Consider the following 11,846-nt stretch of genomic DNA (forward strand, 5'->3'; position numbering starts at 1 on the left):
AAGAGATGTGGGCAAAGGGGAAGGAACTTCCAAGATGGGTACATCACTTAAATTGTACTGCTTTCACATCTTAGCATTTTCCTGAGCACAGAGCCAGCCTGATTGTTACCCCACAAAGATGGGCAACTTGAAGACATCCTGCAACAGGTCTTGCAGAGGAGAAAAGTGCAGGACCTGTGTGCAAACTTGGAGGGGGGAGGGGGAGAAAAACATGAGATGATGGAAAGTGAACTCAGTTTTCCCTTACATGTTTCCTAAATACATCTTCCCTAAATACTATTGATTTCAGCCAGGAGCGCTGTGTATGTAGACACTACCTAAAGGGCATTATGAAACAGCTAAAAACACTTCTAAATGCATACATAGCAGGAGTCTCTGGGGTGTGTGTGTGTGTATATATATATATATATATATAATGAGAATGCAGATTAATTTTTTACAAGTGAAAGAATTAATTTCAGTGCATTCTCAATGGTTTTTTTTTTCCACTTGTGAAATCAAAATAATGCAAAAACTCAAAGCAAGCCAGCTACCTGCTGAGATTCCAAACTTTAAATTCTAAAAGCTCTTGCAAACTATTGGCTGAAGATTCTTGCTCTGGCCTGGTGCAGCTCAACAAGGGCAGGCAGGCAGTGAGCACTTTCAATTTGAAGCTGTTCATTTTGCTGGGAAGTTTGTGGCAATGTCTCTACTCATCCATCCGTTGTCTGGCCCAGCTTTGCAAAAGAAAGTTTAGCCAAGTGCTTAAATAGTGTTTGGGCCTTTTGGGGGAAATTAATAGTGTGAGTTTCTCCCGCTCCAGGAAGACGAGAGACAATGAGCTCTGTAAATCACCATGAAGAGGATGTTCACCACATCAGGGTAATGCTAAGCTTCGCAGAGCTGGTAGGTTCCTCCTATTGGCCTTCAAGACTACATAGGTAATACTGCAGTGATCCCTGGCAGAATATTACTGTGCTGATCTGAGACCTTTATATCTGACCTCTTCCTTTTGCTCTTATGCCCAGAGACACCTCATGGGGTTTTTTCCTCAAAGTTTGTAGGCAGGTCCTGTGCTTTTTCTCTTTGAGGTCTGTTGTAGGAAGTCTCCAAGATGCTGTCGTTCTGTGATAACAGGCTGGCTCCATGCTCAGTAAAACACTAAGATCTGAAAGCAGGACGTATAAGATGTATTTACCCTCAAAGTTAGCTGCTGTACAGTGGTAATATTTTTTAATTTATTTAAAAGACGTGATGAAGACATGGATAGTGAAAACAAGTTATCCCATGCTGCAGGTAATAACCAAATGCCCCTAATGGAGAGGCCACCTGGGTCAGTGCGAGACTGTTGGGTTCGTGATGCAGGACACTGCATTCTTGGAATTAATGCAAAATTGTGCCAGCTTCTACAGCAAGAGAGTGCTGCTATGGCCATAGGTGACAATAGTTCTTAAAAAGCTTACAGTTCCTGAGAAGTAACCCCTTCACAGCACTAAATTTACAACCAGAAATCTAGCACGACTATTACGTGTTATCTTTATCTAAACATCCCATTCTTGTTTCCACCTTGCCACTTTTTGAACGCTGACAGAATCTGCAGAAATCCGGCCATTATTACATTCCAAAAAATAATCTAATGACTTTTTTAAATAAAACAACACCTCTTTGTAGATATAAAATTCCTTTATGTAGAGGCCTTTACTATTGCTCCTGCAATAGCTACATCCATTGTCCAGCAAGAAAACACTGCCTGGTTTCTATGCATCTTTCCCAAAGCATGTCATCAACCTTTAGTCCATTAGACTAAATGCAGAGACATGATATTTAAAGGTGTGCTTGTGTTTTCCTGGGGGTGTTTTCCGGACAGTTTCTGGGTTATTGGTAAATATCAGCATGCAGCAGGTATCACAGGTGGATGGGAACTCGTGATGCCTGTGTTTGAAGTTATAGTAACCCAAAAAGCTCCACTTATTTGGAAGCTTAGCGACCTTATGGCATAAGCAATGTTATTCGATACCGATCTTAATTATTATTTAAGATTATGTCTCTTTATAAGATATAAACTTATACTGTAGCTCTTGAGTGTGGGCTTGAACGGGCTGTTTAAATACCCTTCTCCTTCTCCTGGACTATTGCACCGTCCTGATGCCTCCAGGCCTTAACCTTTAAATCCCAGCCAACCTCCCCTTTCCCTTTTTCGCCTTTTTTTGCGGGGTTTTTGGTGCCGAGGGGGAGGTGCCTCAGCCATGGCGCTCCGGGGGGCCGCGCTCGGAGCTCCCGCCAACACGCCCCGGGCCGGGCCCAACCATGGCGGCGGGGGGGACGGGGACGGAGCCGGGAGCGTCTTGACGCCTCCCGTTCCTCCGTGAACCACCGAGGAGCCCTCCTGGTTCTCGGCGAGGCTCGGCGGCGGCTCGGCGGGCGCGTTTCTCCCCTCCTCAGCCCTTCCACACGCCTGCGTGTCCCCCCGCGGCGCCGCGGTGGAGGGGCCGGCGGGGAGGCGGGCTCGGCACGGCGGCGGCGGGAGATGCGAAGCGGGGCCGGCTGCGCTCCCTGCCGCCCCACGCCATGGCTGCCCGGCAGCGGAGCCCTCACGGCGCCGAGACCGCCAGGTAGGAGCCAGCGGGGAGCCTGGAGGTCCCCCTCGGCCAGCTCCCTTCACCCGTTCCTCCTCGCTTCCCTCCCTCGCTTCCCCTCAGCGAGGCCGCCTCGTGTGGGGGGCGCCGCCGCCGCCATGTTGCGAGCCGCCGGCCCCTCGCTGAGGGGACGCCGCTTCGTTGCGGGGAGTGAAGGCGGCGAGTCGTTTTTTTTTTATTTATTTACTTAATTATTTTTAACAGAGATGGAAATAACGGCTTTGTCTTGTCTGCCGGCAGCCCGCAGTCTGCCCCTCGGTGGTGCCAGGGGAGGAAGCGCGGCGCGGATGGGAAGCGGCGGAGGCAGAGCCAAGACGGCGGGGCGGCGAGGGACGAGAGCTCCGGCAGGGCTGCCGACGGCAGGCTGGGCAGGTAGGTCGTGGGCTGCTCCCCTCAGAAAACACCCCGCTGGAATACAGCACCTGCAGGGGAACACGAAGTCATCGAGCCCCCAACTGCCTCATGGCAAACCAGAAGCTAAAGCATGTTGCTGAGGGCATCATCCAGATGCCTTCTGAGCACCGACAGGCGCGGGGCACCAGCCACCTCTCCAGGAACATGTCCCAGGGTCTTACTGCCTGCACAGCAAGGCAATTTTTCCTCGCACCCACTATGATCCTCCCCTGACACAGCTCTGTGCTGTTCCAACACACACACTAAATAGTTGGTCCAGAAGAAATTAATCTGGTGCGGTGTTTTTGTCTCAGAGTTGTTCCTTGAGAAATAAGGCTCTTTAATCTTTTAACCTCGTCAATGCGTATAAATATCTGAGGGGAGAGTGTCAAGAGGATGGAGCTGTGCTCTTTTCAGTTGTGCCCAGCGACAGAATGAGAGGCAACAGGCACAAACTGAAGCACAGAAGGTTCCGACTGAATATGAGAGGACATTTCTTTGCTGTGAGGGTGACAGAGCACTGCAACAGGTTGCCCAGAGAGGTTGTGGAGTGTCCTCTGGAGATACTCAAAACCCACCTGGAGGCCATCCCGCACAATGTGCTCTAGGAGATCCTGTTCAGCAGAGGGGTTGGAGTAGATGATCTCTAGAGGTCCCTTCCAACTTCAGCCATTCTGTGATTAATTCTCATGATTTGCACTATTTTTCTTCATTTTTTTATGCTTGCACTTTATGCTTGTTTACTGCTGTTTACCATGAAGTGCTAACAGCACAAAAAAAACCTGTGTATCTTTGTGGGTACAGGCTGTGCTTACTGTTACGGTCAAAAAAAAATAAGTTGACTGATGAAACATGCAAGTCTGCAAAGTAATCTGCGCTTATTTTTCTGAAGTCTTACTTCTGAGAATGCTACATCATCCCAAAAAGTTGTTTCTAAATATGCGAGCAAATGTGGGAGGGGGGTCCACTTCTGAGGTCAGTCATTCTGTTCCTAGTGCTGCCATTTGCCTTCCTTACCATTTCCCCAGCACAGGAAATGACAATTTAGTGAACATATCTTATTTTATAGCACTGTTTACATCTGAGCTATAAATACCAGGGTCCCTTTTGTTCCTCTCATCAGTGGATCGGAGTTGCAGCCTACAGCCCTGTTGATTGAACCTAGGCTTCTGATCCAGAATGAGATGGGTTGTACCCTAGAATTACACGTTTTTGTTTGCTGATGGTAAGCCCAGAAGACACTGGTCAACGGCGCAAAGGCTGATATCAAAAATAAATTACTAAATTAATTTCAGGAAGCATGCTTGAATTGTTTACTTTGGGATAGCCAGCAGTGCACCTTTTTTTTCCGTTGGGGAGCAGTAATCAAATGTGGCGTGCTTTTTCAGTTAGAGATGGATTTAAGTAAATGATAGAAATCATTTTTGGATGAACAGATATTTGCAAAGGGACCTGTGCTGTTTGGTACAGAATTTTAAACTTTTCTGAGTTGGTAACTGAGGTTCATCTAAAAAGGACTTCCACTGTGAATTTAACAAAAACATCAAAGTAGTGCAAGCCTATTTCTGAGTTGGGAGCAGGGAGGGATTTGGAGCTGGTTTTAGTGCAGATGGGTCAAATTCCCTGACTTCAAGAGACTTCTCTGGGCAGAACCTTCGTAACTCTCCAGAGAATTTCCAGATCTAATGAGAAAACTCTGGTCTGTAGGACGTGGTTTTGGTTTTGTACTTTAGGAAGATAAATCATCAGGACAGGAGGTGGTCTGGAAAACATATTTAATAATCTGAATGTGGGCAACTGTCAGCTGGGAAAGGTTATAAGCTTACTCCCTTTTAATAGTCCAGATCTGCTCGTGATGTTAATGGGCTGCAATAAAGTTGTTAAATGCTGTTTGCAAGGTCAGAGCAAATCTCAGGTTACCAACTGAAAACTGAGTGTTTTCTTTAATGATCTGTATAATATAATTACATGTTCTAACTTTTGTCTCTTATAGCTAAGGAGTCTGCAATCATGGAAGGGTAAATATTTGATACATTGTTCAGTGGAGTGAAAATACGGAAGTGAGTAAACGAGTGAAGATGATAGTTCACATACCATATTCTGAAGGAAACCAACTTAAACTTACTGAAGTGTAGGCTAGGTAACTTGTTACAGTGGTTAGTTTCTACAGATATCTACGTAAACTTCTTAACAAAAACAAAACAAAACCAGACAACCTCAGAATGGAACTATCAATTGTTTAGTTTTAAAATGCTACCATTTTCATAGAACTACAGAAGATCTTCAGAATTATCGTGACTACTATACATGAGTATGTCAAATAGCTATCAAGCTGTGAATGGGGGAGATGGTAGGAGAGGGATGAAATACAATAAAACAAATCTGTAATTTTTTTCTTCTTCAGTTTTACAACACCAGAAGGCCCTGGCCCCCTTTCCCGGTGTTCAGACTGGGGAACTGCAGTGGAAGAAGATGAAATGAGAACCAACGTTAACAAAGAAATTGCAAGGTACCCGTGGGTTTTTAACATGTGGAGAAGGGAGGGAAAATGGCAGTTTTCCTGTAGAATCTGCATTGACTTGTATTTTTAACTTAAATGCTGTAGTAAAATCAGACCAACCCTGGCCTGAGAGCCAGAGATAGCAAGTTCTGCCTTAGGCCAGCTGCGGCTTAAGTCCTGTAACAGTGACATAGCACACTGGAAAGTCACTAAAGCTCTCCCTTTTGGACAAAACCTCTCCCGTGTCTCCAGATTTAAATCATCTCCTTTGAATATCCTTTTGATATTTACTGTTTTGGCATATCATTACCATAGGAAGGGTTTTTAGACGAAAGACTTAGGAAGTGAAAGTCCTTTGGAGTTTTGTTTTTTTTAGGGAAAAACTGAAGCAACCATTCCATAGTGGGAAGGTACTTAGGTTGACTTATTCAAGGCTACTGCTTAACTGAGAAGTAAAATTAACTGTGAGCTGGGACAGTGCAGCCTTGTCTGTTCTCTTTTTGTATATTCTTAATACTGACTTGAACTCTTACAGATACAGAAGAAAACTCCTGATAAATGAGTTTTCAAGGGAAAGGAGGTCCTCTTCCGGAAGGTAGGTTTCTAACTTAGCTGACAAATAATAGGTTTGAATTTTCAAATGTACTGTGTTGCTTCTGAAAACTGTTTAAGTAGTTCATCGGAGGTCTCCCCTGATATTGTAATTCAGTAACATTCTCAGCATCCATTTGAAAATTTTTAATGTTTCTTTTTAATTTTCGGCATGCAAGTTTGTTCTAGGTGTATCACTTGTTTTCTGGTACCCCCATTTTATATTATTTTTTTCTTAGTTCTGATTCAAAGGAGTCCACTGCAACAGTAGAACTTGAGACGGATGAAGTGGTTTTGATGAGAAGACAAAAACAAATAAACTATGGAAAAAATACAATTGCGTACGATAGATACATTAAAGAAGTTCCTAGGTAAGTTGCTCGAGTTTCTGGAAAACTAAACATTCAAATAGAGGTCATACCTGTTCTTTGTAAGCATGTGAACATACTAAACTTGATATCTGAGGTATCTACAAACGAAACTAAGGCTTTTTTTTTTTTTTTTTTTTTTACCAGATAAGCAAAATGAACAAATTAAATGTGTCTTGGATTTTTGTTTATTTTATAACTACTCTGTACATGAGGCCTTTTTAACTTTTTCATGCTGCAGAAATGAAAGTGTGAGTTCTTTTGCTGTGCTTGTCAGTTAGGGGAAATGAAACTGCTTTTTTTGCAGCCAGTTTTCTCATTAGTAAACTGACAGACGAAATGGACTATGGTTGCTCTTAAATTTGGAATATATGTTATATGCAGAAACTGCACAATTAAGTTTTCAGATCTAACATTGACTTTTTTTTCCCCACGTGACCCAAAAATGGAAACACTAAAATGTTCATGTGTAGATGCCAGCCCTTCACTTGAGTACTGGAATTGTGCAGTAGTCTTTGTTGTTGTTGGTTTTCCTCAAAAAAAACACTTAGAATTTGCTGGGTTGTAATGAGCATGGGCAGCAGGCAGTCTTAACTTTTACAGCTATTTGATATCTCTGTGTGAAAAGCATTAATAATTTTTTTCATGTCTAACATAGATGCCATCGTATACCAGGAGTTCACCCCAGAACTCCAAATAAATTTAAGAAGTACAGCCGTAGGTCATGGGACCAGCAAATAAAACTGTGGAAAGTTGCACTGCATTCCTGGGATCCACCTACTGAAGAAGGATGTGATCTGCAAGAAATGTATGTATAGAATCTTAAAGATAGATGTATATATTAAAAAACAACAACACCTTATGTTCAAAAAAATAAAGAATTGTAGCCATTTGTGAGACAAGTCAGAGGTTACTGAACGTTTTCATTAGTTACTTGTCCACAGTTAGTGTTCTTGAGAGCTACTCAGTTCCTTCTCAGAGTATGTAACAGCTTTCTGGACCTAATTGGTGAGACTGGACTTGTAAGGGCATATCTGTATATCCCCCATTTCTTGTAATGTATTTCCACTGGATGAGATCAGAGTTCGTGCTGCAGTGCTTTATAGTGGGAAATACCACACCAGCAAGGCAGAATGCTCTTTCAGACCAGCGTAGATTAATTAAGCTGTGGTAGAAGCAGTGCTGGAGAGTTCAGACTGACAGATCTCATGAATATTGAGCTCAGAACAGAATAATACAGATAGTTATTTTTCTCTACAGAAAGCAATAAAACTGGTCAGGGAATATCCAAAAGAAAACTGTTGGATTACAGAATGAAGGGATGCAGACGTAACTAATTCCTCAGGAAACAGATTTGTGGTGACAGACTACTTTATCACCTCCTTTGGCACCCCCCCCAAAACAATGGTGATGATTTTAAAATCAGTGTGGAGCAGTGGGATATAAAAAGCAGTGGCTTACTTTAGCTCTCTTTTACTTGTAATCAACAAGAAGGGAGTTAAGTGGTATTTCATCTTGAAGCCTGCGGTATCTGTTGGTGTTGAAATGCTAGTCTGTCTTCAGATACTGGTGCCCGGTTCTGTGTATTGTGGCTGTTAAATCTTGAGTGGAAAACAAATTAATGAAAACCTTGTCCAGGGAAATAAAAGTTGTTTGCTCTTTCCATAACCGTTGTCCTCTATATTGAGGCATTGCTTGCGCGTTGGGTGGTTTTAGTTGCAGTACTCAGTCTCAAGGCTTTACCGTAGTCTTCAGCCATTTTGGCTGTGTAAGGTAACCTGCTGTTCTGTTTTGTCTCAGCACTTTTGTCACCTCTGTATAACCTCTGTAGGTCTCGTTGCTCTCGTTCTGACATTGCTTTCCGGTCTGTGCCCATGAACTACAATAAACCTCCTATTAAAAAATGTAATTGGTTCTAAGGTATATGCTTTTAAATTATTTGCAGTAGTCCTGTTGACCTTGGTGAGATGGAGACAGAATCCGTAGGAAGCCATTCTACAGAATCTCAAACGAGCTGTCAAGATAATGATGTAAGAATGCCTGTCATTTGCATAAATATTTGTTTAGTAATTGATCCGTTGATTAGAATTGTAACCAGAGTAGCCTGAATACACGAGAGGCTCCACAGTCAGCTGTGTTTAGGGGCTGAGCAATTATTAAATTCAGACACTTTCACAGCTGTAATCAGTGTCTGTCTGTAGTCTGAATTTAGAGAATTAGAACTTAACTGTCATCTGAGATGGTCACTTCCCTAATTTTTCATAGCTGGCAGAAGAGAATACATCTGTTCAAAATATGTCACTTGTGAACTGTGATGTAAAGAGGAAATACTACTTTACATTGAAATATCTGATTTTAAAACAGGAAACAATTGGTACAGTTTTCTGGGCATGAGTGGACATTTTGGATGCTCTTTTTATACCTAGAAAACACTTAGCACAGCTGAGCAGTGCCCTGTTCTGAAGATGTAGTAATGTTTTTCTTGCTGTTTTCTTAATACATCTCTCATGATGAATATTGAATCTGTATAAGGTTTTGGTGTATGCGTACACTGATCCTTAAGATGTATGTAAGAAACCGTAGAAAGTGGTTGAATGGCCTTCACTTGAATCTCTTCAGATTTGAGACTAGCTTAAGGTTTTTGTATGGCCTTTAAAAAAAGTGTTTGTAAGCCTGTGCTGTAGAGTGGTCTAAATGAATTGAAGAAGTTACATGAATTATTGCCTAAGCAAACCTGTATTTAACTGCTTATTTTTCATGCTTTTTTGTATTCCAGGATACCTGTTCTGGCACTCCCACCAAAGTTAGACACATTGACTATCAAGCAGAAGGTGAATTTGACTTGGAAGCCTGTTTGAGTGAGCCACTTAAAGATTTCAATACTGTGAGTTAAATAGTCTTATGCCAATTGTTTTAGGGGAAGTTTCTTTTTAAATTTGAGAGGTTAGCTTGATTCATAAACTGGGTGTTTTCTACCTTTTAATAGTAAGAAGGGTTAAGCAAAGTTAAAGACTGTTCTCTAAGTTGTGGTTGGTCTACATATTCTCTGGACCAAATTTATGTAAAAAGTAGAATTAAATTTTGTGATTTCTTTTTAATTTTTAATTTATGTATGTCAGATTTTTTTATAAAACCTTCTAATAGAAAAAACAGCCGAAGGCAGTGCTATTCTCAAGTGATTATAAAGTTCATCAAGATCTTACCATTTTTTTTCCCCCATTGTGTCCCTAACTTCAGTTGTCCACCTGCAGATCAAGAGCAAAATAGGGAAATGTTTTTCAGCATCTGTATGTCATTTTGCTTTTCCATCTGTCTCTACAAAGATCCGTCTGGAAGTAATGCAGGTGGTAGCTGAAGCATACTGCTGATTAGTACTAGTATACTTGTCTGTTGCAGTCACTAAAGTTTAAACTGCCTTACCTTTTAAAAACAAAAAAAAAACATTCTTTTTATTTGCAAAAATGTTTCTGAAACAATTGGAGAAGAATTACTCAAGAAATTAGTCAATATTGTAAAGACTAGGTAGCAGTAATATTGTTTTAAGAAGCAGTAGCCTGAATTTGAAATCTGTAAATATTAATGAGTTGTTTGTTAATACAGTCAAGAAAACAAAATGTTTAGGGAAAATAATTGATGCTTTTTAATTTGCCGATTTTAAATGTAAAACTTGTAAATGATAACACTGTACAGACTTTCTGCTGAAAGCAGTTAATGTTTCTATTGCTTTTGTATGGGATGTTGCTGGAAAATAAATGGATGTGAATTTATTTACGACTCTCCAACTTCATTTCCTACTACTGGTGTTCCGTGGATAACAAAATGCAGAGGAAATACTGAAAGCCACATATCTGAGACTGATACTAATAAGCTAGGGTATAATATGGGTTTTAGAGGAAGACCTAGAATCTAGTTGTGTGAGGCCACCGTGGTGAATTTAAGACTGGTTTGTAATGGGTGAGCCTTTTGCAGTCCCCTTCAAAGCAGTTTAGATTAGTAGGTCTCCCTGAGCTGGTTACAAGGTTGCGTTCTCTAGAATTGCTGCTGGAAAAGCTAGGTGGACACTTGAAGTTCTGTTAACTGGACCTCACCTGATTTGACCTCTAACCTGGAATTTCTGGGTGTTGGTGTTAGAACACTCTCAGGCTCAAAGGAGACACAAACTTCTCAACTCTCCAGTGAGTATCCTACCTATAAGGACTACTACTAGTTATCAAGTTTGTCAGGCACTCTTAAAATTCTGTAGCTTTTGTCTTGATCTGATGGGGAAACATCCAAGAGGAAGCTGTGGTGTGGAGATAAGGTGGTCTTAAGGTCAAGCCAAGATCTTCCATGTCACACTGGAGGCATTTGATGCCTTTACCTAAGGCTTCATCGTGCTAAATGGCCTTAAAACCAGACTTCCTGGGCAGCACAGTAACTGTTCTGAGCATCAAGGTTTTTAACTTGGGTGATAGGGCTGACAGGCAATTGCACGTGAAGTTCCTTGGGAACACTATTCCAAATCACGACTACCTACTATTATGTATTTTTGTTTGTTTGTTTGTTTTTAATGGTTAGTGCATCTAATTTGCATCAACCACTTAAAACTTAACGTAGTTCTGCCACTGTGCCACTTACTGTTGGCAAATGGTGGTACTAAATGTTTTCATAAGTTTTTTTTTTGTTTGTTTTGTTTCACTTTTAAATATTTTGAAGGTTCGTAATGAGTCACATGAAGTCAAGAACAAAACTATTCATATCGTAAATAAGCAACCGATAGTACACACTTCAGCGTCGGTCAAGAATAAAGTACTAATGTTAGATGAGGTGGTGTCTTTACTCAATGTGAACTAGTACAGCAGGGTTTCTGGAGAGAACTACATATTGCAGAGCTGCAAATTAATTCTTCGTTTCATCTTGATTCTGTATTCATAATCCTGAAGTGCTTGATTCTGCATAACCGTAGGGTGGTAGTTGACACTGAGCTGTTGTCTCAATTTGCATGTTTTCAGGAGATACCAGGTGCTCGTGCTGCTCGTACACTTGCTGTAGCGGGTAGAAATAGTCGAGCTGTCTACTTTGTTGTTGTTTTACTGAAAAGACTGTGCAAGGAATTAGATGATCAGTGAATTGACTTCTCCATGTTATTCATAATACCATGCTATATCTAAACTTCCCACACATAGCGTGGCAAAACTTGTCAAGGTGTTGTGGTTTAACCCGACCCAGCCTGGGCCCGCTGCCCTGGCTCTGTCCCCTCCCAGCCCCTGGTGTGCCCTGGCGGGCTGGCACGGGAAGCTGAAAAGTCTTTGACTCAGTGTAAGTAAGCACTGCTCTGCAACAACTGAACATCGGCGTGTTATCAGCATTATTCTCATCCTAAATCCAAAACAGCACCCT

At 41.7% G+C, this 11,846-nt stretch overlaps 1 protein-coding gene across 2 annotated transcripts; it reads left to right on the plus strand.

The window, feature by feature from the left end:
* Positions 1-2,311: 2,311 nt before the first annotated feature.
* LOC121069204 (stem-loop binding protein) lies at positions 2,312-10,234 on the plus strand. Of its 2 annotated transcripts, none has more exons than XM_040555125.1 (9): positions 2,312-2,591; positions 2,820-2,987; positions 5,413-5,517; positions 6,044-6,103; positions 6,339-6,470; positions 7,126-7,275; positions 8,413-8,497; positions 9,244-9,351; positions 9,705-10,234. In XM_040555125.1, exons 1-9 carry the CDS (start codon positions 2,548-2,550, stop codon positions 9,732-9,734), a joined length of 882 nt encoding a protein of 293 aa, XP_040411059.1. In that variant the 5' UTR covers positions 2,312-2,547; the 3' UTR covers positions 9,735-10,234. The 2 variants fall into 2 exon arrangements, with proteins under 2 accessions (XP_040411059.1, XP_040411060.1); XM_040555126.1 differs by having other exon boundaries at positions 2,315-2,591; positions 2,856-2,987.
* Positions 10,235-11,846: the final 1,612 nt, after the last annotated feature.

Source organism: Cygnus olor, chromosome 4, assembly GCF_009769625.2.
Source record: "Cygnus olor isolate bCygOlo1 chromosome 4, bCygOlo1.pri.v2, whole genome shotgun sequence".
Lineage (NCBI taxonomy): Eukaryota > Metazoa > Chordata > Aves > Anseriformes > Anatidae > Cygnus > Cygnus olor.